Source organism: Calonectris borealis, chromosome 29 (genome assembly GCF_964195595.1).
Source record: "Calonectris borealis chromosome 29, bCalBor7.hap1.2, whole genome shotgun sequence".
Lineage (NCBI taxonomy): Eukaryota > Metazoa > Chordata > Aves > Procellariiformes > Procellariidae > Calonectris > Calonectris borealis.
Window position 1 is genome coordinate 3,809,850 of NC_134340.1, and position 26,309 is coordinate 3,836,158.

Below are 26,309 nucleotides of genomic sequence, written 5' to 3' on the forward strand. Positions count from 1 at the left end.
CTCCTTGCACTGGGGGAAACTGAGGCACGGCTGGGGACGGGGCACCCACGTGTGTCCTCCCCCCCCAGCTCCACTCCCCCCCGTGCTAAACCCTGCGGAGAACTCGTCAAGGTCGCCTCGGTGCCGGGAGCTAATTTACAATCCTGACATTAAGGCACCAGACAAAATCTGGCGACGCGGCGCTGGGGTGGCTTATATACGACGGGAGGATTTATCGGGCAGCACGCAGGCAGCACGCGGGCAGCACGTGGGCAGCAGCACTCGCCGGGGCCGGCAGCGCCCGCCCGAGCATCGCCTGGGGCACCCGCACCCCTCGGCGTCCCTCTGCCTGCCCCCTGCCCCCTCTGCCCGGGGGCCGGATCCAGCCCCGGCCTCCCCCCGGCCCTGCCCCGCTCTGGGAGAGGGGCCGTCCCCTCGGGCTCTCATCCTGCCCTGGAAACCTTCTCGCCCCAGGAAGGGCCGCAGTGGCCCCGCGTGGCTCCTTCACCTGCTCCCCGTGGCCAGTCGGCGGCCGCAGCATGGGCTGGCCAGGCAGGCTGCTCCCATCCCCAGTCCCGTCCCATCCCCGTCCTATCCCCATCCTCAACACTTCCCCATTCCGACTCCCGTCTTCATCTCCATCCTTACCCCCATCCCATCCTCTTCATCCCTGCCCTCAACCCTGTCCCCTGTCCCCATTTTCAACTCCATCCCTGTCGCTGTCCCTGCCCCTGTCCCCATCCCCATCCCAATCCCATCCCCGTTCCCAACCCTCTTCCCATCCCCATCCTTATCCACATCATCTTCATCCCTTCCCCAATCTCATCCTCACCCCTATCCTCATCCTTACTCTCAGCACTTCCCCATTCCCATCCCATCCCCATTCCTGTGCCTTTTCCCATCCCCATCCCCATCTCCGTCCTCATCCTCATCCCTGTCCTCATCCTCATCCCTATCCTCAGCACTTCCCCATTCCCATTCCATCCCCATTCCCACCCCTTTTCCCGTCCACCATCCCCATCTCCGTCCTCATCCCTATCCTCAGCACTTCCCCATTCCCATCCCATCCCCATTCCTGTGCCTTTTCCCATCCCCATCCCCGTCCTCATCCTCATCCCTGTCCTCATCCTCATCCCTATCCTCAGCAGTTCCCCATTCCCATTCCATCCCCATTCCTGTCCCTTTTCCCGTCCACCATCCCCATCTCCATCCTCATCCCTATCCTCAGCACTTCCCCATTCCCATTCCATCCCCATTCCTGTCCCTTTTCCCGTCCACCATCCCCATCTCCATCCTCATCCCTATCCTCAGCACTTCCCCATTCCCATTCCATCCCCGTTCCCATTCCTGTCCCTTTTTCCGTCCACCATCCCCATCTCCGTCCTCATCCTCACCCTCATCCCTGTCCTCAGCCCTGTCCCCATTCCTGTCCCTTTTCCCCCCCCGACACGGCAGTGCCACGTCACCACCAGCCCCCCGGGGTGCGAGAGAGGGGGACCCCGTCCTGCCCCACTGGGGAAACTGAGGCACGCACCGCACCGAGCCCTGGTAAATCACCGGCAGCTCCGAACCCGCCTGGTGAGGGAAGGCTCGGTGCCGGGCTCCGGCGCTGGTGGCGGATCTGGTGGGTGTAACTGCCCGGGAGGTGTTCCCAGGCGGCAGCAGACCGCCCGCCGCAAAGCAGGGAGACTTTGGGGGAAACAAAAAATCGCATCGACAAGAGAATAACAAGGGTTCGATGCCAAGCTGCGAGCGAGGGAGCAGCAGACCCGCGGAAGTCTCCGGCGAGGGAGACGCCGGCACAAAGGGAATAATCCCGCGCCGGCGAGGCTCGGCTCGGCAGCGGCGGCGCGCGGGGGAAGCGTGGCCGGGGTGGGCTGCGCTCGGGGCCAGCGGGGAGGGGGCACGGTGGTGGGGGACGGCTGGATTTGGGACAGGCCATCGGGGGGAACTCAACCCTTGTATTAGACACTAGAGAACCCACCCAGACACAACCCCATCGCCACCAGACGACCCCCGGGGCGATAATCCCTGACCCCTCCAGCCGGGGTGAATAACCCCCCGGGGACCTCCTGCCCGGGGTCTCTCCCCCCGCAGACCCCGCGGGCCCCGGGCGGTTTCTAACGAGCTTAATTCCCTGTTGAGTCAACACCATGGTCCAGCACCCCCGGCCCCAAAGCGCCCCGGCCCCTTCGTCTGCGGTGAAGAAATCGCCCCTTCCCACCTCCCTGCCCGTCCCCCTCCGTGCCTCAGTTTCCCCACCAGCCCTGCCCAGGAGATACGGGGGAGAAAGTGGGGCGGGAGTGAGAATGAGAGGTCCCACAGCACCCACGTCCCTTCCCTCGCTAGCCGGGCGCTTCGTTAGGCTCGACGTCCCCTTGGGACCCCGATCCCTGCACGGGACGGGAGAGTCCCCGCGGATGCTCCGGAGATAATCCATCTTCTGGAAAAGCGTAGCGCTAACTCCGGCAGCCGGCCCTTCCCGTAAGCGCTCGTTAATTAATGCCAAATCGCCGCGCGATTACAGGACGTGGAAATCAAATGACTTCATTGTGATTAAGGTTTATTGCCGCCGGGGAGCGACAGGACGAAGAATCATTTGCCGCTTATTGGAAAGGGCGGTGGGGAGCACTCGCCGGTGCCGTGCCGGAGGGATGGAGCCCGCGCCGGCACCGAGGGACCCGCCAGGCCTCCGTCCCCTTCGTCCCAAGGCCACTGTCCCCTACGAGGGACGGGGGACATAGGGGACAACGGCGCCGTGGATGGGACATCCCCGTGGGAGAAGGTGGTCTCCGTCCCCAGGGGACGTGGGGACATCGAGCATCCTCGCCCGCGCTTTGGGGGGGCCTCAGGCACGGCCCTGTCACCTCCGCGGCACCGAGGATGGCGGTTTTTTGTGACAATCACCAAAAATCGCTCCCCGGGACTCGGCGCTAGCCGGGTGGGACGCAGCGGGCGGGGACCGGGGTGGGTTTTGCCCCGGCGATGGGTGACATGGGGGGGGACAATCCCCCTTCCCCAGCGCAGGGACGGGAAACCGGCAGCCCCGGCCCCTCTCATTAAACCCCTTTTCATCCCGCTTTGATCTCCCTCCCGCGCCTGCGGCCGGGGTCAGCGCAGGCGGCGGCAACCTCGGCACCCAGGACCGGCACCGGCGGGCGGGGGGGACCCTTCCCCAAAACCGGTGGCCCCCCCCCCTCCCCACCCTCTTGGCTCAACGAATCCCGCCTGAAAAGCCGGGAACTGGTCAGGTTAGGGGAGGAAAAAGGCTACTGGGCTTTACAGTAACGCGCACTATAGAGCCACTGTTTCGGCAGTGACCCCCCGGGTCAGAGGTGAAGGGTTTCCCAGGAGTGTCTTTGAAGAGAGCCATCTTTGATGAGAAAAGAGCCTCTATACAGATGTCTCATAATTACCATGAGAATGTGGAGCACATGGCGGCCGCGCCGGCCCCAAAGGGAGCTTTAATGGAATGTCATTAAAACGCCCCGTTCGGGAGGTTTCTCTTCCCCCCCGCTTCGCCCCACTTTAACCTCTTTCAGGCTCCGATTCCCCCCCGCATCCCGACGTGCCTCCTTGCATCGATGCCGGGCATCCCGGCATCCGCCTGAGCGCCCTCGGGGCTGGGTGCCCCGGTGCCGCACGGGGATGCTCGGGGTTTGAAGGCGTCGGTTTGGGGGCAAGGAGGCGAGATCCTCCAGCCTGGGGGAGATTTTGCACGGGATGGGGAGGGATGCGCCCGGTCGGGACACGACCGCCATCTCCATCCCCTGCAGAAGCCATCCGAGTGATTATTTTTTTTGTATCCAATCTCTCTAATCCAGCCCGGGGCAGCCCTGCCTACGGTGAGGCCGAAGGCTTCCCCTCTCCCTCGCCGCGGGCATCACAGGCATCGGCACCACAAATCTTGGGAAGCCAGGCTGTACCAGGACCAGGCAGAAAACACTGACCCCAGCCCGCGTCCCCTCCCAAAAATTCAATTAAAGCCTCTCTGGTGATGCTCCCGGTTCCCAGAGGGTGGCTGGGCTCCTCCGTCCCCTGCCCTTGGCCGTCCCCCCTCCACGTGACAAACCGTCGCTAATAAAACCGGTGGCGGGGCTAATATATCTGTAATCCGCCTTTGATACACGGGGGACGCGGTGTCGAGGGCAGCGGCGGCCCCAGCGCAGCGCGCGAGGTTAATCTCCGTGAAATCGTCCCTTCAGCCCGGCTTTTATCCGCGTGTCAAGACGTCAGGGCGGGGAGGGTGAACGCGGCCGGGGGCTCGGCGCGGCGCGGCACAGCCGGGGCGGCACACACCGAGACACCCGTCCCAGTCCCCAAAGGATTTTACTCCCTTTTACCGTAAACTCTGGGCACCGGCGCGTCTCTCCAGCGTCTCTCCAGGCCACGGCGAGCCAGCGACGTCCTTCCCGGACAGGGAAAACTTTGGATGCGGTGACACCAACACACGCGTCTGAAATGGACCCAAAAAAACCAAACCTGTGTAAAGAGTCCCAGTGGGAAAAATCTGGGCTGAGCAGTGAAACCTCAGCCTGGAGGTGGTCAGGGCCATTTCCATGGATGTGGGTTTGTTTAGGGCAAGCAGAGGAGGCAAAAGGTGTTTTAAAGCAAAAAAGCCCATTTCTGGTCATTTCAAATACCCCGTCATAGCCTGGCAGGGAGACAAGGGGCTCTGCGGCATGGGGAGAGATGGGGGTGAACGGTGAAAGAGGTGGAGGAGAAGAGAGAGGGAGGGAGGGAGGGATCTGGGGAAGGAGGGATGGGTGGACAACACGGCATTCCTGGAAAACCAGGACATTTCAGGCTTGAGGGCTCCAGCGCAGCCCCCTGGGACCCCGTTTAGCTTGGCTACGGGTGAGGTTTCCCACTGGAAACATATTTCAAGTCCTCCCCAGATAAAAACCATCAGACCCACTTGCTTCAGCCCTCCCGGTCCCGGCACCCGGGTCCCTCCAGGGCCGTGGCACCCGGCCGTGGCCGCACCGATGCGGCCCCGGCTGATGGAGCCCGGAGAGGCGACGTGCGGCGGGGGCGAGACCCCGGGGTGCGGGGAGACGCGGCGTCCTGCATCTTCTGTACGCGGGGCCGGCTGAGAAACCATTTCTAAAGGAAAAAAGAGAGCGATATTAAAAAAAAAAGTGGTGTCTTGGCTGAAGAAACATCCCCATTAGACACCCCGCAGCAGCGTGGCTCCCGGCCCCCTTCCATTGTCAGAGAAAGGTCAGCCCCTGACTAGTTAGTTATCATTAGCTAAGGCCAATTTAATCACGGCGATTGTGTATAAATCACTGCGGACAGACAGGGCACTTTCCTCCCTCCCCGCCTCCCCGGCTCAAAGGTTGACAAATCTCCCGGCCGTCTCCCCCCCACCCAGCTCCGTCGGCTGCCCGGGGCTTTCGGCCGCTTTGCCAAATATTAAAGGACGTCGTAAATCACCGGGGCGCTGCCCATCCATCAGCCTGTCAGCCTGAAGATCAGGGTCACGGGTACGAAAGATCAAGGGCCGAGCGGGAATGGCAGCGGGGCAGGAGCAGCGTCGGGGGCCGGGAGGTGTCGGGGATGCGGGGGGGGATGCGGGGATGAGCCGGGAGGGATGGAATGGCCCAAAAACAGCCCCGTTGCACCCGGGTCCCGCTCGTGGTGGCTTTTCCCACCTCCCTCGTGTACCGGCAACCTGATGTGGCACACGGGAATCAAAGTCAGGGTTAGAAACCGGTGACCGGGTGGGAAAAAAGGAGCTCCTGCCCGTGCCGGGGCTGCCTGGACCGCCCTGGCAGATGCTCGGGGCTCGAAGGATGCTCGGGGCTCAACGGTCTGGTTTCATCCACGCCACCCCTAACGATGCCCCTTCCCCGCTGCAGGGGTTGGTTTTGGTACCCCGGCGGGTCAGTGACCGCAACTGGCCGCCCCCGCCGCTGTTCAGGCTGCTGGCAGGGCTGAGGGAAACTGAGGCACGGGGAAAACCTCCCCACCGCGGCAGCAGCCACACAAAGCGGGATGGAGCCAGCATCCCCCATCCACAGGGACCAGGACCGGCCCAGAAGGACAGAGCCGGACAAGGCGTCCAACTTTTCCTCGCTTCCCTCCCTCCCCACCTTCCTTTTCTTCCCTTTTTATTCCTCCCAACCCCGTTTCTTGCCTTTTTTTTTTTTTTTATTTCACTCTAATTGAAGGGGGGGGGTGGAAGATAAGAGCTGCCAGGGCTAATTACACCTCATTATTCCAAAGGATCTCTCACGCCTCACTTCTCCTCAAACGCCGGCAAAAGCGAGGGGGAGGGGGACGGCTATTAAGGGAAAAGCCTTGGTGGAAAACAAAGTTGGTTAATTCACACGGCGCGGCCCCGCGGCGGCTGCGTGGGGGCTCCCCTCCGCCTCCCGGGGCGCCGCGACCGGCTTGTCCCCGCCATGGGGCCGCCGGCGGTGGGGCCGAGCGGGGCTGGGGGCCCTGGGGTGGATGGAGACCACCCTGGGGTGATGGGGCTGGTTTGGGGTGCGCTGAAGGCATCAAGGCCGTGACCTTGGGTGTCCCCATGACCTTGGGTGTCCCCATGACCTTGGGTGGGTGTCCCCACCTGGAGGCGGTCTGCTTTGGCAGACGGGCTTTGCACCAGGCGCTGAGGGTGTCACCGCCTCGCTCCGTGCCTCAGTTTCCCCTGCTCCACAAGCGGCTCCGGGCATGGGCAAAATTCCCCGTAACCCCCCTAAAGATCCTGCAGAAAATTGCACGCAGCCCCAGGAGCCGGGGTCCTGGCTGGGGCTGCAGCTTCCCCGTGATTCAGAGGGAGGGTTTTAACCCCCAAAATTTTTCGGGGACCTGTTAGAGCAGGATGGATACAGAGGCCGATTTTTTTTAAGCATTCCTCTCTCCAGCCAGAAATTGCCCTGCCTATTTTCCAGCTCTTAACTTGCTTCCCAGGAGCGCTTTGGGGAGAAATCCCACCTGCTCCAAGCTCCGGCACCCCAAAAAAAAAAGAGAAGGGGAAGCTTCAGCCCCCGGCAGACACGGGGATGGGACATCCCCCTGCTGCCGGCAGCGGGGCGAGAGCACGGCCAGTGCTGACCTTTCCCACTTGCATTAGGAAAAGTTACGGCAGCGACTGTTTTCCACGGACACCCGTCACGGGTCTGGACCAGCATCGCTGCAGCCTCTTCCCCAAATCCAGTTTGCTTTCTCTGCTCCATAAAATACTACTTTTACTGCTTCTAAGATGCGTTTCCTCCGTAAAACCACAGGCTGCAAACTTGCTCGGCTCTCCAGGACAGTTACTTATTTATATTAAAAAGGAGGGATTTGATTATAAAGCAAGAAATTTCCTATTTTGCCCTCCAGCCCTGCCTGCGCGAAGCAAACCGCAAATCTTTCCATGAGGATGAGGATGGTCCTAAAAAGATTTCGTTTGTGGGATAATTAATAGTGGTACTATCTGAAGGATGAAGCTGAGGGCGGTTAGATTCAACCGAGGGGGAGAAATAGGGATTTTAAGAGGCATTTGGGGAACGCTGTCCCTCGGACGCTTCCCCAGCGCAGGCATTTCAGCAGGGAGAGGCTGAGACCTTCCTCTGCCCAGATGAAGGGCCGGATCCAGGAGACGGAGAGACAACTCCATCCCCGAGTGCCACATCGTGGGGTACCACATCCCCGGAGCAGCACCAAAACAGCGATCGATAACATCCCTGTCTTCCATCGCTGAATCCTTACCCCGCTTCTGCCATCGGTTGGGTTTTCTCTCCCCTCCCCGTGCTATTTTGGTGGTCCCAGCTCAGCCTCTCTAGCCGGGTGTCTTGTCCTGCGGGAGACGTAAGGATAATTCAGATAATTCAGGTAATTTAGATAATTGTGGCTGCAAACCCGCCTTCTCATTCTCCTGTTTTGTGCCCCAAAAGTCCTGACACCTTTTATTTAAATCCAGGAGGGCTAAATCCATTTCTTTCTTCTGTTTAAAAATCAAAAAGTAACCTTTAGCAAAAGCCAGCGAAGTTGATTATAGGAAATCTATAAAATTTCTATAAAATAAGGACAGGAATACATCACTTCTTTGGGCTTGGAGGGACGGACTCTGAATTTACAAAGAGGAGCAGCGGCTCAGAGCGGGCTGTTAGAGGATGCCACCAGCTTTAAGTCCTGGCTCTTCCCAGATATTTTGAGATAACAACAGGTGAAAAAAATACAGATATTTATCTGGAGCCTGCACATCCCCCTGAACAGCCTCCAAGCTGCAGGACTGCTGGTTCACCCTTATTTTTCTAAGTGCAAAAGCAGGGAAAAAGGGGAAAGAGGAATTGAACCCGATAATCCTCCCCAGCAATGGGAGCGAGTCCTTTTTTTTTTTTTTTGCCCTGGAAAAGCCCCCAAACGAGCAGCTCCCTTCTCCGCTCTCCCCGTGGGAGCCCACCGATGCCGACGCATTTTTCCCAGCGAAATGATGTGTTGGTAAGAAATTATTTCAAACCCACCTTGCTGCACCGTAACCTTTCCCCTCTGAGCCGGCGCAGAGCGAGGAGCCCTTGTCAGACTCAGCAAGCACTGAGCAGGAAAACGAAAGAACAAGTAAGCAAATTCAAAAGGAAAGATTACCATCAATATTGCGTCGGTCTCAAGTTCATTAATTTGTGGTTTAAAAGGCTCAGAGGAGTCTTAAACAAATCTCATCTATGCCGTGTTGCCGACACCTTTGTGCTTCTAATACTGCGGCAGAGAGCTGCTTTTACCCCAAGGAATTTATTTTTCCTCCGTGTTGCTCCAGCACAAGCCAAAAGCAAACGTTGATTAAGCAAACGTGGGGATGCTTTTAAAAAAAAAATACATTAAGTCACCCCTTGTCGCTTTTAGCTTCCAAATTTATGTCTAAAAAAACTAACCGGAGGGTTGGCTTGGACTTGTTCTGTTATTTTTTTCCCCAAAACGCAGGGCATGGGGTGAGGTAGCGCCAGTAAAGCTGGGGTTTATGGGTTTATAGCTCACCGTGTCCAGCGGCAGCCCAAGTTTCGCAGGCTGCGTGTTCCCCGCTCGCTCCCAGCTCCCTCCGCCGTCCCCAGCCTTTAACTTTTCCCTTTGCAATAGTCAACAGCATTTTCTGCAAATGTTGAGGCAACTTTGCCTATTCCTCGAAGGAAAGCAGCAGCGCGTTCTCCAGCCCGGCGTGCCTGCGCGGCTACCTCGGAAAAGAGCAGAAAAGATACTTGCAGATTAATACTATTAAGTAGGATTCAAAAAAAATAAAAGCAATTGAGGCTGGATAATGCCCTCCAGAACAAACCAGCTCTATTCTCCAGCGCCTGGCAATTCCTTGTGTGCCCAGGGGTATTTAGCATGTCTTTAACAAAGCTGAAAGCTCTGTATTGAAACTGCACTTCAGGACTCTCCACGCTGTGTGCACTCATTGCCACCTGAGGAACAAGCAGAGGTGTAAAACCCACCGCAATTGGCTTCCTAGGCGATGTAAAGGGCCACACAGGGTGCAAATCAGCGCAGCACAAGGATAAAAACCCTGAAAAAGAGCCTTCAGCCAGCGCAGAACGGGCACGGGTTTCGGGCGAGCTCCTCCGCGGCACTCGGGTCTCTTATCCGGCTCAAATCCCGCATAAATTCACCTGCCACGGCTGGCTCGGGGTCTCCTCCACCCGCAGGAATGGGGATCTGGGGGGGTGGAAAGGGGGTGGAGGTGGATTTAGTGGATCCAATATGCTCACCGAGCAGACAAGGTGATCTTCCTAATAGGAACATGCTTACGAAATTTTCAACTGTCTTTAAAAATGCCTCTATTTTCCCTGCAGTAAATAGTTGAGGCTTTCATAATTTGTTAGAAAAGCTTTTATAATTTGTTATAAAAGCTGAGGCTTTTACAATTACTTCTTAAACTTCCCCGGACCCTATGCAAGCAATGGATCAGTATTGCTGCAAATAAATTTAGTTAAAAAACCAGAAAGCTTTGGATGTAATCAGTGTAAAGGACATTACAAGTCAGTATTTTTTGCTATGATATCCCTGGAATAAGGATCTTTTATACCCGCAGCATTTGCATCATCCTTACGAGCGATGCTGTAGCCATTGAACATTCAATCCCACCGCCCCGTTTGCTAAACACGGGATTTAATTCAGGTCCCTGAGAAGGCGCCACAAAAAGGGCTTTTTGCAAAAAAAAAAAAAAATTGAAGCTGAGGGAGGGTCTTTGTGGGGTGTAAAAGAGCTCCTGGGAACGGCAAGTGAGGGATGCTGTCGGAGAGAAACTGCCGTCCCCGGAGAGAGCAAGGACCTGCCGAGGGGGAGACGGAGGGAGGCGAGGGAGCAGGATTCCCCGGGGGAGACGGGTCCCCTCCTGGGAAAAACAGCCAGGAGACCAAAAGCAGAGGAATTAAAAATGCAGACGGCAGCGTCAGAGGATGTTGAACGTATTCTGCAATACATTTTGGGGAGGAAATGAAGATATATTCGTGTCCACCCCGAAATAAAACTCCTTTGTGTCTTCACGGTGATTTGGGACTCAATTATTTGTATCAGTTTAGAAGGGGACTTCCCAAATATTTTCAGTGGCAAAAGCTCCAGCCAGCAAAGTCAGCCCAAATCCAAACTTTTCAAGGGTTTGGGGAACTTTTCTTCTGCCCCCAAGCAGTCCTAAGGAAGACTCGCTTCCCTTGCTCTGCGAAAACAACGCTGGTTTTGATGCCAGCTCAATATTTCCTTCCAAAATCCCATTTTTCAAGCCTTCATTCCATTTTCCTGACAGCATTTGTTTTGTGGTCATCGGACAATATATTTACCGCGCTTTGTTATTGTCCATTTTCTGGAAGACCTGATTGCATTAAAAAATCTCTCACAAAGGCAAAACCAAGGAGATGATTAATTCAAATCCAACGCAACCTATTTGGGGGTGTTTCTTTTACGAGATACCTTGGCTCAGAGCAGCTGTTGCACAGCAAGGCTGGTTGAAACGCACGTATGGCTCTATAAAATTTAATTTATTTAATTAATTTATTTCCCCCTCCACAGAAATGAAAAGCCAACAGGGTCTAACCTCAAGGTTGGCGACAGCGATGGATGCAGAGAGGAGAAAGGGAAAATAAGTGGTGATGCAACGGGAGGATGCTTTCCAAACTGGTTTCCCAACCTGCCGTGGCGAGCGCCGGGCGCGGCGGCGAAGCACGGTGCTCGCGGGCACAGGGTTGTTCTCCCTCTTTGCTTTTTTACCACGTTATTCGCATTTTAAAAAGGCAGAGGGACAACGCTAGCCGAAAAGCTTAGTTGAACAGCGTCAATCTGGGGCGGCTCCTTTGACGCCGGCGGGTTCGCCCCCGCTTCGGTGCAGCCGCGCGTCTGGGGAGCCCGGGAGACGCGTCAAGACCGCGACCCCGGCAGAGGAGGAGGGTCCCCATTCCCTGCACCGCTGCAGGATCACCTTCGGGATTTGCCTAGAGCGTGGCAAAAAAATAAAGCATCCTAAAGACAGCTTTTCCCATTGTAACAGTGTCGGCATGCTTTTCTTCAGTATTTTTAATTCCTCCTCCGAACTAGCAAAGACCCAGGTGAAAAGATGCGTAGGAAGGGCAAGCCGGTGCCGGGCACAGAGGAGGTTTCACAGGGTTGCCCTACAGGCAGCGCGCGCTGCCCGGCACCGGCATCCAGCTGCACCCCAGTCCCGTGCCTCGGCCCCGGGGCTCACGTCCCCGGGAGCACCGCAGCGGTGACCCGGGAGGCTGCTGCTCCGGCCGGCAGCGTCCCAGCGCATCTCCCTTCCCCAGCCTGTTGCTTTTGTATCCGCAGCTCTCTTTTTTCAGCGTCCTCTTTCTGAGGGCTCCCATCGGCACCCGTTTCTATCCCAGCACCCGCAGCCTCTGGGACCCATTTAATTCCTTTCACAAAGAGCCACATGGCTTTTTTTTTTTTCCCCCTCTCTTTCACTTGTTTTCCTTTGTGGGGGGATCAACACAGCCTCCTCCAGCCTCTCAAGAGCTTAAACATCCCTTAAACCACTATTTTTTTTTTCCTTTGGTAAGGAAAAGCCACACAAAACACGAGGAAAAAAAAACCCACAAAACCCCAGGAAAGACGACCAACGGATGCAAACCAAGGGGTTGTCGTGCTCTCCCCACCTCTTCCCCGCTTGCACATTGCCCTGCCAGTGATGATATTGTTATTATTATTATTATTATTATTATTATTAATTTCTGGCTGAGGTGGATTTTTGGTGCCTGCCAGCTGACACCCCAGCCTTGGCCGAAGCGAGAGGCGGTGGGCTGGCAGGCCAGCGAGCGGGCGCTGATTGACAAGTCTATTAAATTAAAAATAACCAACCAGCCCAAGGTCCATCAGGGGGGATCCTGACGGATGGGCCACGTCTATTCGATCCTTTCCATATTAACCCCTCGCCTCCCGCTTTAGGGAAGTACAAAGGAAACGCGTCCTGGCACGGGGACGTTCCCCCCCACCCCTGCGCCCGGAAAACCAGCAAGGATGCTTTCGCCAAAACAATCAGTTGCCACAATTTCCCTCCTCTTGATTTTTAAATGGAAAAATAAGAGAAACCAGAAAATTGCGGGTGAGCATTTCCACCGAGGGAATGGATGAAAAGTTTGCGAGGCAGCTGGGAAGTCACGGCTGCGGCCGCGCCGGCTTCGCTGCCGGCCGGGACAGCAATTTGCCACCAGCACTGACTTCGCTGCTGGAAGTGGGAGAGCTCCTGGTAGGATCCCGTTAGGATTTCTCCCGTGAACGCCAAGCAGCCGTGCTCTGCTTCTCACACCGGAGCTGCACGGGTTCGCCCGCCAGCTAACGCAGCAGCATTTGAAGCTGTTCATTCCCACGCGGCTGGACACACTCATTTCCCTCCCCAGGCTAAATATCAGCTGGAGATTAACAACTTTCTTGCTGGAAATATTCGGAGACAGAAAAAGAAACGCTCCCCCCTCCCAACACTGTTTAAAAATAAATAATTCCCGGCTGCAAAAACCAAGCAGAGTAAAACCAAGACTATTGCGCTGACAAACTCTTAGTTAATCACAGAAATTAATTAACCAGCCCTCCCTCGTTTTGCCTCACTTAAAATAGCCCCGGTGCCTTACCCCGGGGAGCTCCTGCTCATCCGAGTCCTAACGTTGCCTGCAAAAGCACTGCCCGATTTGCATAGCCGTGCTGGAGAGCTGGACTGGGTCGAGGGGACGGGGACAGCCTTTCCAGGCCCTGAATGGCATTGTGGAGGGGAAAAAAAAAAAAAAAAAAACCAACCAAACCACCAAAACCCAACCCTCTAATCTCCGGGGATTCACGCCTTTCGGTGCTACGGGCCCCTTTGCTGCTGGCGAGCTCCAACGTCGCGAAGGAGACACCCTGCCTGATTGTAGGGTAAATCGCAAACTCTGCAGGTTCAACCCCGAGAGAGATTTTCCCTTTAGATGTGTCTGCCACAGAGATGGGGGTTTTAATCCGCTAACGTGGAACAGAAACCTCGAGGTCCTTGGTTTGGACAACCCCCTCTTCCGAAACGGCTGGGTGAAGGATGCTGCGGGGTGGGTGACGGGGAGCAGCACCGGCGCCGCAGCGTGAGGTTAAACCCACGTGCCGAGGGTTTGGCAGGAGCGAGGCCCGTGCCGCCGGCACCTGCAAAGCCCACGCGTGCCCTCCCGCTCCTCCGCCGCCGCAGGCAGCAGGCATTGCGACGCGGCACCTCTCCGTACACGCCTGCCTCTGCACAAGCCCACACGAACACGCTATGCTCACGCTTACACGTGCCATGCCCACGCTTACACACGCCAGCGAGCCGGGCGTTTCGCACATCGCTCACGCTGGGTGTTTCTGAAACACCGATGCTTTTGTACAGATATTTATGTGTAACATCACGCAAGCAGCAGCACGGCGAGGAAAGGTCACGCCACGCACGGACCACATGCACCGCACACGCGTGTGGGAGCCATGTTTTCCCCCTGTGGGCTTTGCTCTGGTCCCCACGTTACCTGGGAGGGGAGAGGAGGCGGCGAAGGCTGCAGGAGCATCTCCTGGCGAGGCAGCCGTGCCGGATCGCTCCTGCCGGTGAGCCTGGCCGAGGGTTTCGGTCGCCTTGGCAGGAACCTGGTTTGCAAAGCGAAGTTCAGCAGGTCAGCGGGGGCACCGGGAACCCCTGATTTCTTCCTCCCTTCCCAGCCAAACCCCCCCCCCCCCAACTCAGAGAGGAAACCCCCTCGAACCCTGTGTCGCAGCCACACAATTACACCAAATTTGAAAAGTCTCTGGCTGATTTATTGCGGTTTCCGATCCCCCTCGTGTTGGGGGGGACATTTCTCTATTTCCCTTCCTAAACAAGCCCATAAATTGAAGATTGGTTTTTTCCCCTTTCGAACCCAACCATTTCCAGGTATTCTTGGGCTGAGCTGGCACCGGTGGGAGCTCAGCTGGGAGCTCATTTCCTTCTCCTGCTCGGGAGCAAGGAAAAACCATTCCCTGAAGGTTCCCCCCATCCAGCCCATCTTCTCTTCTCCCCAGACCTCTGCTAAAGGCAACCGAAAGGTCATTTAAAATCCCTCACCGGAGCATTTTGGAGGCCTGGAAAGGGGCAGAGTGGCTCCTGGGAAAGGACATTATTCTCGTTTACGGGAGCAAACCCACAGAAGCGATTCCCCGGCTCTTTGCTAATCCATCCGTGCCGAGCCAAAGCCTCTCCACCTCACGGCCGTGGAAGCAAGGCGTCCCCATCTGAGGGTAGAGGAAGCCCAGATTTGCCACCAGCTTGGAGCCGGTGAGGGAGCGCAGGGGACCCGGGGCAGCACGGGTGCCCCAGGGTTTGGGGAGGGTGGGACAGCCTCCAAGGGACCCCTGGGGTGGGCTTTTCCAAGTCCCTCGTTCTCGTTTTACCCGTTAGTTGGCTGCAGTGTGATGGAGCGAGCTCGGCCTCGGGGACCCCACGGGTGAAGTGCAAGCAGGAGCGGGGAAACCGAGGCACGGAGTGGAAACCGAGGGTCCTTCGGTGTGGACACCAAACCCGCTGGTCCCCGGACTGCTGTGATGCTGAGCTGGGACCTCTCTCTCCTGCAGCCCCCGGGCTGCCCTCCCTCCCCTCCTTTCAGGCAGGCGGGCAGCGGAGCAGGCAGGGGAAGGGAGCCGGGGCAGGCAGGGATGGGGCTGGCAGCCCACCGCCCCCCCCGCAAGCCCCGCTGCCACTCGCAAAGTGCTGCTGCCACCTCGTGGTGCCGTGTCCCCGCTCGCCTGCTGTCCCCGCGTCCCCAGAGCCAGCTCCAGGCGCCCGGCCGCATCCTGCACCCAGCAGGGCTGGGGGTGCAGGGGCTGGGCTCCCACCAGTGCCCGGAGGGTCCGTACGCACCCAGTGACATCCTCGCAAGCGAAGCCCCACAGAACCCAGACTTTCTTCTCCTACCACATTACGTGGACACCAGGATGCTGCATTTTAACTGATGGGGAAACTGAGGCACAGGGAGGCAGAGCAATGGCTGCATGAGCTTGCTGGTGGTCCCCAGCAGCCCAGCTGCGTGCGCTGGGCACCGCCACCACCATGCACGGTGGCAATGCTCGGTGGAGACCGAACAGGGCAGGGGAGACCTGCCGGTCCCGCCGCAAAGCGGTGGCAAAGGGGCTGCGTCCGGCTCCATCTGCTCCCATCTTTTTTTAGCCCCGCTGCAGCCCCCGCTTCCCTGCCCTGCAGCTGCCCGGCCCCGCAGCAGGTGCTTGGGGCTGGTGATTTATCTGCACGTCAGCATCTCCGGAGCGTCTCCGAGCAGCGCCCAGGCAAGGGCAGGGGAGCGGGATGGATGGTTTTCCTCCGGAGGCAGCCGAGGGATGCCAGCCCCGCGTGGATGTGCTGTCCCGTGGCTGGAGAGGGCCGTGGGACCTGGGTCACACCTTCAAGTAGGGCGGTTGAAGGATACAGCTCCCTGATTCTTCCCTGACCTTCTCGAGATCTTCCCTCTCCAGATGTAGCACCAAGATTTCTGGTCCTCCCAGCATCTGCTCTTCTCCAGGAGCTCCCCACGCAGGGGAGAGGGAAAGCTCCGGGCTGGAGAAACCTGGAAGAAGAGTTTAACTTGACTCCAGACCTGCATCTTCATCGGTTTTTCCATCTCCCTCCTTGCAGAGCCGGGAGAAGAGCAGTTGAGCAGTTGCCTGCAGGCAGAGGCCCTTCGCTCCCAGCCCTGCCGTGCCGGGGGAAGGTGCCCAGGCCGGGTGCTCGAGGAGGCAGGTGCTGCTGCAAGAGGAGCCTGCCTTGAATTTCCAGCAGTGCTTTGCATTCCCAACCCGCTCGTTTTTCCCAGAGCCTGGAGAAACCCCCGAGATCAGTAGCTCCGAGTGGTCCAGCCAGGACCCCGAGTCCATCTCACACAGTTTGCTCTGCCCACAGATTGGAAGTCCGCAGTTGGGAAGCCTTCGGCTCTCCCTCCTTTTGCCCTTCCCCTCCCCACTGGAATCCGGCTTTCGGGATCAAAAATACTACTGGCTATTTTTAAAGCGTCAACTTAGCCCCCTCTCCTCCAGCTCGCGGTGACGGATCAGGCTGTCGTAAAGTTCAGCTGTTTTCTGCTCCCTCCGCACTGAGCCCGGGGCGTTAACAGCCGTGATTCCCTCCTGGCTCCTGCCCGGAGCCAAACCCACGCCGGGGACCAGGATTCGCATCCGGAGGGTCTCGGGGCATTTGGTGGCCCGTCCTGTGGCTGGTCGGAGTGGCATTTGCTGGGGTAAGTGGAGCACTGGGATCCTCAGCAGAGGTTTGGGGAGGGAGGGATGGGGGCTTTATGCCAAGCACGGCTTGGAAAGAAGGGTGGATGCTTTGGGTTTGAGCAGGCACCGTGCAAACCGCCCGTCCACTGCTGTGTCTGTACCTGGAGAGAAGCGAAATCCTTTCCTCCAGCTCTCCGGCAAATCCTGCCTTCCCCAGGCTCCTCTTCTGACTCTGATCCCAACCTTGCAGCTCGGCTCTCCCCTGCAGCTCCTGGGGCATGCTGGCTGCTGTGCCGTGGTCCGGGGAGCACAGGGATGACACTCACGGCTCGGCTCATCCCCTGCCTCCGACCTCCGGAGCCTGGCTGATCCTGCTCGCCCAGGGATGCTCGGGAAAGGCTGGCAGAGCTCTCCCTGACAGGGGCTTAACCGAGCCGCGTTCAGGAGCGATGCTGGTGGGTGGCAGAAGGGTTTGCTCCTGTCCACAGCTCTGATGGAGGCAGACGAGCTCCTTAGAGACCTGATGCCTCTTTACATACGTTTTGCTGAGTTTCCCCATCCACACAGGCCATTTTGGGTGCAAACCCAGCTGGGTTCGGCCCGGGGCTCCTGATGGCAGTGGCTTTGCAGACACGGCTGATGCCAGCTCAGAGCCAAGCTGGGGCTGGTCTCCCTGAGCAAATTAAATCTCCAAAGCACTAGGGTTTAACCAAACCCTCACCAAACCCGTTGCGTTAGTGATTGGGCTAGATGGGGACTGGAGCTGAGCTGTGACCACGCTGTGCCAACCTTTGGAGGGATGACATTGCTCCAGATGACAATCCACATGGGCAATGCTCACAGGCAGAGCTGCACGTTACCTGCTTTGCACCAAAAATTAGGCAGCTGCCACGATGAGGGTCTCTTCCCCCCTCCTGGGGCATTGCAGTGCTTGGGAAAGCCTCATCTTTTCAGGCAGGAGGGTCTGGGTGAGGCCAGCTGCTCTGCAGCCCCCTCGGTGGCAGGATTTGGTGATCCAGCTGGTGGGATCCAGCGCTTTGTGCTTCCAAAACCTCCAGCTGATTTTGCTGGTGGGAAGGGCAGGGGCGGGGGGGGGAGTTGGCTTTCGGAAGCAGTTTGATCACAGATGCTTTTGTCTTGGTACCGTGACTCGCTGCCAGCTCGGGAGAAATTCCCAGCCTCCTCAGCCCAACATATGCCTGCAGCCCCCAGCTCGGAGAGCTGCTGCGCACTGACGGCATTAAAGCAATCGATGGCTGCGTTTCACGGCATGGCCAGGATCCGGCACGTCGCCAGGGAGGTGCACCCATAACACTGCGAGGCAGGGGAAGGACCCCACGGCCCTCTGGGCTGCAGCAACCTGGATATCCCGGTCTGGTTTCTTCATTCGAAGTTTCCCCTCCCTTGTCCAAGCGAAGCGGGTGGGTGGGATGCCGAGAGGCCGCCGCTCTCGCCGAGCCCAGATGGTACCGTCTGCTGTTCCAGAAGAATTCCCACCTGCCCGCCCCGCGTGTAACCGATTCTCTCGGTGGGTGTCTGCGCCTCCCCGTGCCGGGGGCTCGCTGCGGGGAAGCCTACAGCAGCAGATGGGGAGGATACCAGGAGCCCGCGGCATGGCCAGGGCGGACCTTGGGAGGCTACACTAGGATATGGGTCTTATTTTTTTTAAACAAGATTTTTTCCACTCCCTGGTTATCCCTTGTTACCAGGTAACAGAGACCCAGAGCATAAATACTGGGCAGGGAAGAGAGCTGCAAAGCCTCCATGCACCCCTGGAGCAAAAAAAAAAAAGAAAAAAGAAACATGGGCATCTAAAACCTTCCTCCTCTAGTGGCTGCTGATGTAAATCCCCACCAGGATTTGAACCCAAGCTGGAATTTATCCTTTGTTTTCCTTTCCTCTATCCATTGCCCCCAAGGAAGATGTTACTGTTACACTTAGAGTAAGAGCCCGGCTGTAGATTTAAGCTTGTTCTGCAGTAAGCAGCCACTTTTTTCCCCAATTCCCTGGGTGAAGAGCAGTTCAGCAGCTGCCATGACCCACCCCAGCACTGCCTGCATGGTTCACGCTGCAGGAGAGCTCACGTCGGGGTCAGAGCAGGAGAGGAGAGGGTCGGTGGGGGAAACCCTTTTTCCCCCCCATCCCTGAACAACCTAAAGTGGTCTAGAGGTGCGCTGCGGAAGTCGGGAGCGATTCCCCCGGGAAGGGCATGGCAGTACCTAGAGGGGTTTGGTTAAGCCCTGCTGCTCCTCGGCTCTCCTGGGCTCAGGTTGGCACGAGACTCCAGCGGGTGCTGCAGGTCTGCAAGGCTTCGCTCCCTGCCGTGAAGAGCAAGACCTGGAAAACAGCAGGAATTGGGTTTAGGAGGCTTTTCTGAATGGCTTCCCAAAGGGGGTTGTGGGTGCTGGGGGCACTGAGGGACCTACTTTCAACCCCTGCCCCCCAGCCATAACTGCCAGGGATCCTAAATGGACACCTCTGGGAAAGCCTGATGTGGACATTTCCCCTCCGTTTCTCCTCCCTGCAGGAATGGGGGGGTTCTGCAGCCGCTCTCTGCACCCTGGCCCCTGCAGGTGGGCTTTCGGGAACCCGGCCGGCACGGCCTGGCGTTCATCAACCCCTGGGGAGACCGGCCACCTTTGGCCTGTGCCATATTTGTGTTCAGGACTCGGCTGTGTCCCTGGAGGGGAAGCTACAAGAAACGTGGCTTAAAAAGTATTCCCTGTGGGGATACATCCCACAGGGAAAAGCACAGTGCTTTTCCACCGGGATTCACTCCACAGGGGTGCCAGCAGGGGTTGCAATATCACCCGAGGAAGGAAAACCAGGTAGCTCCAAGGCAGCCAGCTCCGGCAGCCTGTGCTGCACCCCACGGGTGACGTGACCCCATACGAGCAGCATCACCCAGCTAGCGGGGTCTGGGGGCTCCCGCCTCCTCCTCTGACCTCCCTTGCCACACACCGTCTCCCTCTGCCCCCTCCGCTTGTTGTTCTTGGCTGGGTTTTAGCCTGTCTAAATTTAGGCGGATCTATTTCAACACCCATCCTCTGCCCTGGGGGGGGAAGAGGACGGAGCAAAGGTAGCCCGGGAGGAAGAGCAGGGACTGCGGTGCCCTGCCGTGGGGTCTGCTCCCCGTGCCTCCGGCTGGGCTTTCCGCACCAGCACCCTGGATTTTATCCGGCTGCGAGGCCATGGAGGTGCCCAGGACTGAGGTTGGCATTTTCCCAGCAGTCATCCCATGGATCTCTCTGGCTGTCACTTGGGGTAGAGCTGGGTGACAAGGACAAGCCAGCCCGTGTGTCCACCAGGGAAGGAGCTCCCTGCACTGGGAGCCAGCTCGTCTCCGGAGGAGGCTGATGCAGGTGAGTGAGGCTGCAGCAAAGCAAGGGCAGGGACGGGGGTCCGAGGAGCAGGACATTGGCACTGGCACCCAGAGGTGCTCCAGGGTCCGGTCCCACGTGCAGGTGGTCCCAAACGGGGAGGACTGGGGTGCCCCTCGCTGCCCTGCCTGGCACAACCAGAAACCATCCATCCCTCACGGATGGCATCCCCTTGGGCTTGCAGAGCATCTCTAACTGCTGCCTCTGCCTTTCTCCTAACGCCATTGGGGTCAGGACGTCCCAAAGAAAGTCCTGCTGCTTGCAGGACCCATGGCAGGGCCTCTCCTTGCCCCGGCCAGGGCCACGCTTCTCTACTACACATTAACCAGCTGTTTATCTGCTAAGCGTTGCGCCAGGTCCCCTCCGTGTCACCACCTCCAGGGGATTTTGGGGGGTAGTGCTCCTGTGAGCCCCAAGAAAGATGCTTAGCCTGGTCAAACCAGATAGGGTGAGATATGACAGAGCAAGTGCCGGCCGTCGGAGGAGGACTGGAGCACACAGTCTGCTTGAACCTCGCTCACCAGTACACACCAAATACGAGCCTGGTTCCCAGTTCCCAGTACTGGGTCTCGTGTCCCCATGCCCCAGGGCTGCAGAGACCTCTTTCCCCCCGTCTATCATGGTCGGCTCAGTTTGTCCTCGCTGCCAAGAGCAGCTGGCAGCCAGAGCATCGCCAGCAGGTCTGAAGCATGTTTTTGCTCCAGACATCTGCCCCATTAGCCATTAATCCAGCTGGCAGAGGAACACGGGGGGCCGCCAGCACTCAGCTACGTCACCGTGCCAGCCAGTACAACTAACGGCGGTTCTTTGATGGCTGCAGCCATGACAAAGGGAGCTGAAAGGTGCTAGACGGAGCTGGTAGGGCTGTGATTTCTCCTTTTTTGAGAAAAAGAGGAGAATTCAGTCTCTTCTCCCCCCGCCGGTTGCTGCTTACACTTACTAGCAATCGCAGTGTCAGTAATATCAACTCCTTGGGCTGCCCAGGGTACCAGGCACAGACACATCACCGTGAGCATCAGTCTCTGGCAACTGGCACCTCACGCGAGCTAAAGGGGAGGGAAAAAAAAAAAAATACTGATTTCACTTACAGCAGTTTCAAAAGGATCTTTGCAAAAGGCTATTTGACTAAAAAGTGACTAATAACCAGCTGTTAAAATAACCCACCAAGGACTCAAATCCCCAGCCCTGATGAAGCACAAGGGAAGTTAAATTTCTTCTGTGGCTGCCCCTCCTCCTGCCGCAGCCCACTGTCTGGATGCATGCAGCTGCTTGCCCCCCGCTTCCAGCCAGCTCGAGCCCCTCAGCACCCAGGGAGCAGCCAGAGCTGGTGCAGCAAGGGGGAAAGGTGGAACGTGGCTGAGAGCGCGATTCCCAGCTTTGAGGGAACCTGGACGCAGGTTTTTGGTGGAGCAGGAGGTGCTGGTATCACCCGATGGTGCAGGCTGTGGACGTCATGGCAGTCGCGCTTATAATTTGGCTTTTCAGTGCCTATCCCCTTGGATGCTGTGCTCCAAACCTTCCTTTTGGTGGGGACAGCAGCAGGCCAGAGGCAGCCCACGCTGCACCTGACGTGTAGGACAGTTTGGGTCCTCTTCACACTCATCGGCTGCTCGCACCCCTGCCGTGAAGTCTCTTCGAGCCCCTGGAGCTCACTGATCCTCTCCAAGGGCAGCTGGAAGCTTTAACTTTTTGACACACTGAACAACACAGTGCAGCTGCCTCAGGGTGGAAAATGAGAGCTGTAGTGGTTGAAAGCAGTTGAAAAACCAAACCCTGCGGGATTTTGCTCAAAAGCTTGCCTCCCCCCGAGAGGCAGCAGTGCAGCCAAGCCCTGCGGGGCCATGTTTGGCAGCTGCCTGGATGCTGGCAGCTCCGTACCTACGTTTGCTGGCGCCTCTCAGATCCCACCTCCTCTTTGCTTCTAGGGGACCTGCTGAATGAAGCCAAGACAAGCCAGCGGGTGAGCAACCCCCCAGGCTCTGCATGGATTGGAATGGGGAAACCTGCCTGCAGTAAGAGCCCAGGGCAGCTGGAAAACCCCGGCTTCTTCCTTCGAGCGCTCTTCCTCCTCCTCTTCTGCAGGCATGGTAAGGAACTGCATGGGCAGAGCCATATCCCAGGCAAGGATACCCATGGGCGGGCACAGCCATGGCAGAGCTCCCGGGAGGTGACTGGAGCTAGCAGAAGACTCTCTCATCGCAGCCATAAGGCTCAGGCAGGATCAGCGTGCCCTTGGCCCACCACAGCCAGAGGGAAGGGCAGCATTCCCACACCATCACCTGCCCCTACCAGGGTAGCCTCAGCCAGGAGAGCATCCCCCTGCTTCCTGCAGCAGGCTGTTCCCCTTGGGAGAGCCCTTAAAAGCTCTATTATCTCCCAGGATAAGACAGGGACAGCAGGGCACAGCCAAAGTCCAAGGTCTTCCAGTGAAAGGCACCAGCCGCATCCATCACTCGGTCCCTCGCTTTCCTTCCAGACAATCTACTGGGAGAGCTGCATCCTGCAAAACCTGAATTCATTGCCCAGCACCTTGCCCAGCCCAGCTTGCATTCATCTACTGCAAGGGCTGCTATCCTTTATAACCCCTCTGCTTAATGAGCTAAATGATCCCTGCTGGGGTGAGTTCGTTAGCTCTCCTGGAGCTGCAGCACATGGCACTGCCTTCTGCAGCACGGAGAAATCGCGTTTGAGGGGCAGGATGTCCTTGGTGCAGTCAAGCCTAGCATGAAAAAGCCATTGCACGGCCCGGCCAAGGTTGAAATGGGAAGAAGGGGTTTCCCAGCTCAGAAATTCCCGTTTGTTCCCCGGCAAGCCCTGGGGCGAAGGGTCTCCGTCTGAGCCATGTCCCAGGGCCACAGTCACAACTGGCTCTTGGTAGTGCTCATGCCCCAGGTACAACCTCACATCCCAGTTGCTTCAGGACACCCCTTCGGCCCCGTGACTGCCCTCCGCACCGGGCTCCAGCCTGTTTCTGCAGCAGGCAACCCTGGGTTCATTCCCCTCAGGCACCTAAGAAGCAGGGCATTTAAACTGGCCACTGCTTTCATTAATACAGGGAGATAAGTGCTTCCAGAAAGTGTCTCCGTCCTGAGATCTGGAGTGGGCCAGATGGTGGGAGGTGGTGGGAGGAGAAGGGGCTGCCCTTCCCCACTCCTACAGCTCTACTGGGATGCCCCGGGCCGTCCCGTCTCTCCCAGTTTTTTCCCAGTGCAAGATCCTGCGCTGCAACTCGGAATACGTGGCTGCCACCCTCAACCTGCGTGGCTCCAACAGGAACGCGGCGTACTGCAACGCCCTCCGCTCCTACTCCCACTGCACCCGCAAGACGGCTCGCACGTGCCGGGGCGACCTGGCCTACCACTCCGCCGTCCACGGCATCGAGGACCTCATGATCCAGAACAACTGCTCCAAAGAGGGTCCCACATCACCGCCCCGACCCCGGCCCCCGGCCCCCAACCATCAGGGCTTCGAGTCTCTCGATATCTGCAACTACGAGAAGAGTTTTCTCTACAAGCACGGCCAGCCCCCCAGCTACCAGCACTGCGCAGCTTTCGGGGACCCCCATATCCGCACTTTCCATGATGACTTCCACACTTGCCGAGTGGAGGGCTCCTGGCCTCTCTTGGACAATGACTACTTGTTTGTGCAAGCAACCAGCTCTCCGGTGGCGAAGGGGTCCAACGCTACGGTCACTAGCAAGGTAACGCTCGTGCATAGGGCTTGGCAGCAAACCCATGCACCTCCGAGATGCAGCAACGGCTTAGGGCACTCCCTGCACTGCCTAAAATGGCTGGGGAGAGCAGCAATAGCTTCAGCTAAACCCACGTGGGATCAGGAATGAAGGTCTGCAGGAACAAGTGGGATGAAGGTCCCTGAGGGGACCAAAGAGACCTGCAAACGCTCCCATTGCTGCCCGGGGATGGGTTACTGTGGTCCGTGGGTCACCTGCATGCAGTCTATCCGGGCTTGGCTCCGTCTCAGTTTTCAGTTGCTTAAACGGTATTAAAGAAAGAAGGAAACAAAGGAAGGAAAGAAGGAAGCATTGCTGTTTTCCCCAAAGGACTGCAGCAATGTGGGAGAGATGGTTTGGGGCAGAGGGGGATGCATCGGTGAGGCAGACGTGTGCGATCTGCTTTGCCCTCCCCTAGATAGCTGATTCCTGGGGTGGGGACACGGCCGCTGCTCTCACGCCCGGCAAGTCAGAGCAAACCCCCTCTGATCTGCTCTCTGCAGCTCACCATCATCTTCAAGAACATGAAGGAATGCATCGACCAGAAGGTCTACCAGGCTGAGATAGACAACCTCCCGGCAGCCTTCGAGGACGGCTCGGTGAACGGAGGCGAGAGGCCGGGCGGGAGCAGCTTGGCTATCCGGGAGCGCAGCCCTGGGCGACACGTGGAGATCCGTGCGGAGTACATCGGCACCACCATCGCCGTCCGTCAGGCCGGCCGCCAGCTCTCCTTCTCCATCCGGGCAGCCGAGGAGGTGGCACGCGCCTTCACGGAGGAGCAAGACCTGCAGCTCTGCGTGGGCGGCTGCCCCCGCAGCCAGCGCATCTCCCGCAGCGAGTGCTGCCGTGGCCGCGTGGCGGCCGAGACGGCTCGGGCGCTCTGCAAGGAGATGCTGCCCGTGGAGGACGTCTACTTCCAGTCGTGTGTCTTCGACGTGGTGACCTCGGGGGATGCCAACTTCACGATGGCGGCTCATGGAGCCCTGGAGGATGCCAGGGTCTTCCTTCCCAACGCTGAGAAACTGCACATCTTCCAGGCTGGGGCAGGCTGCCCGCGCGTCTCTTCTTCCTTCCTCCCCCTCCTCCTCCTCACCTCTGGTCTTCGGGCTGTTTTGTTGCACTTTTAACTCTCGCTGGCATTGCATACAGCACAGGGGACACATCCAGCCAGTCCAGAGCGGTAACCCAAGAGAGCTGCTGACTCAAGACCCATGCCGTGCAGATCAAGAGGGATGCCTTACCTAGGATCACGTATCTCTGCGGCAATAAAGAATCAGAGACCCAGACCTTTGGAGAGAGGAGGACTGGAGACGAAAGTCGGTGAGACGCTGGTTTGCATCCACTGTTCTTGCACGTACGGCACCAACTGAACAGGGTTCCTCTCCCAAAGGCAGATCGCTATTTTTTCTGTTGGATTCTGATGCATTTCTTTTTTCTAAAGATGAGAACGTTGCAGCCGTATCAAAGAAAAAGAAACACACGGGGTGAAGACACGTTTAGAAAACCTCTCTGCCCCTCAAAGTCTTTCACCTTTTCCAAGGTGCTTTACACCTTTCTTCCAGTGTTACTACAGCAGACTTTTACTCAGGAACCCTACAGATTCAGAAATAATGGGCTCAAAGCCCGGATCCCAATTTTTAGCAGTCAGAAAATGTTGTTTGGTGGATTTGGGGCCCCTTGACCCAGCTGCTACCGAAGTCATGCAAGAGTGAAGCAAGGCAATAAGTCGGTTATCGGAGTGTTGTGACCAAGGTTTGAGATTTTTGAGCTAGAAATCGACCATGCCACGCTGTATTCTCCTCTCTCTGGATTAGTAATGTGCTAATTTCCAGCGCTGGGAGCCGCAGAGCGTCAGGTCTCTGACATTTCAGGCTACCGTTGCTATTTTTCCTTGTTGTCTTGGCACCTGTCGAGGATTCGATATAGCCAGTTCTGGACTTTGGACCAGCGTTGAGTTTCAGTGAGGAAAAATACCCCTTGGTATTCCTCTCCCTTGGGCCCAACTTTCTCTGTCACTGTCACAACGCTGTTCAAATCCAACCCAGACTGTGGGTTTGACTTGCAAAAGAGAATTAATAATGAAGATGCGGAACTGGCAGAAAGCCGTATGACTATATCGATGGGCAGGGGAACTACTAGCAGATGTACATAAATATAGAGGTGAGGCCAAATTAGATGTTTAATATATTTAAGAGGTTTAAGAAAAGCAGATAGAGTATATGATAAGAAATATTTTCCACATGCAAAGACTTTTTTTTTTTTAATAAAGAGGGCTCACATTAAAAACTTTGCCATTCCTGTCCCGTGGAGCCGTAAGAAGAGCCTTGCAAAGCCCTAGCCTTCTGGAGGCAAAGAATTAAGCTGGCAGACACGGGCAGGATTTGGGCATGCAGCTCAGGGAAAGAGAACTGCAGATCACCCAGGTACGGAGGATCTGCCGAGCTGTAAAGGGAGGGTTTACAATTCATGTTTCAGTATATCTGCAGTTTCTTTGGTCAGTTTTTTTTTCCTCTGGTTCTTCTGCCGAGGGCACAAAGAGTAAATATGGAAACGTTTCTTAG

At 57.3% G+C, this 26,309-nt stretch overlaps 1 protein-coding gene and 1 long non-coding RNA gene across 2 annotated transcripts; one reads left to right on the forward strand and one right to left on the reverse strand.

The window, feature by feature from the left end:
- Positions 1-3,549: 3,549 nt before the first annotated feature.
- Positions 3,550-16,295, reverse strand: LOC142073523 (uncharacterized). The gene is made up of 7 exons (XR_012670416.1): positions 14,498-16,295; positions 13,929-14,043; positions 8,947-9,136; positions 8,439-8,508; positions 7,684-7,771; positions 4,898-5,085; positions 3,550-4,435 (listed from the first exon to the last, which is right to left on the reverse strand). It is a non-coding gene; the product is annotated as an uncharacterized LOC142073523 (long non-coding RNA).
- A 2,377-nt stretch (positions 16,296-18,672) lies between these two features.
- HJV (hemojuvelin BMP co-receptor) lies at positions 18,673-24,875 on the forward strand. The gene is given in 8 exon segments (XM_075175944.1): positions 18,673-18,749; positions 19,166-19,280; positions 19,661-19,867; positions 19,870-19,911; positions 19,913-20,000; positions 21,944-22,105; positions 23,216-23,718; positions 24,252-24,875. Coding segments are annotated over 8 exon segments (1,818 nt in total).
- The last annotated feature ends 1,434 nt before the right edge of the window (positions 24,876-26,309 follow it).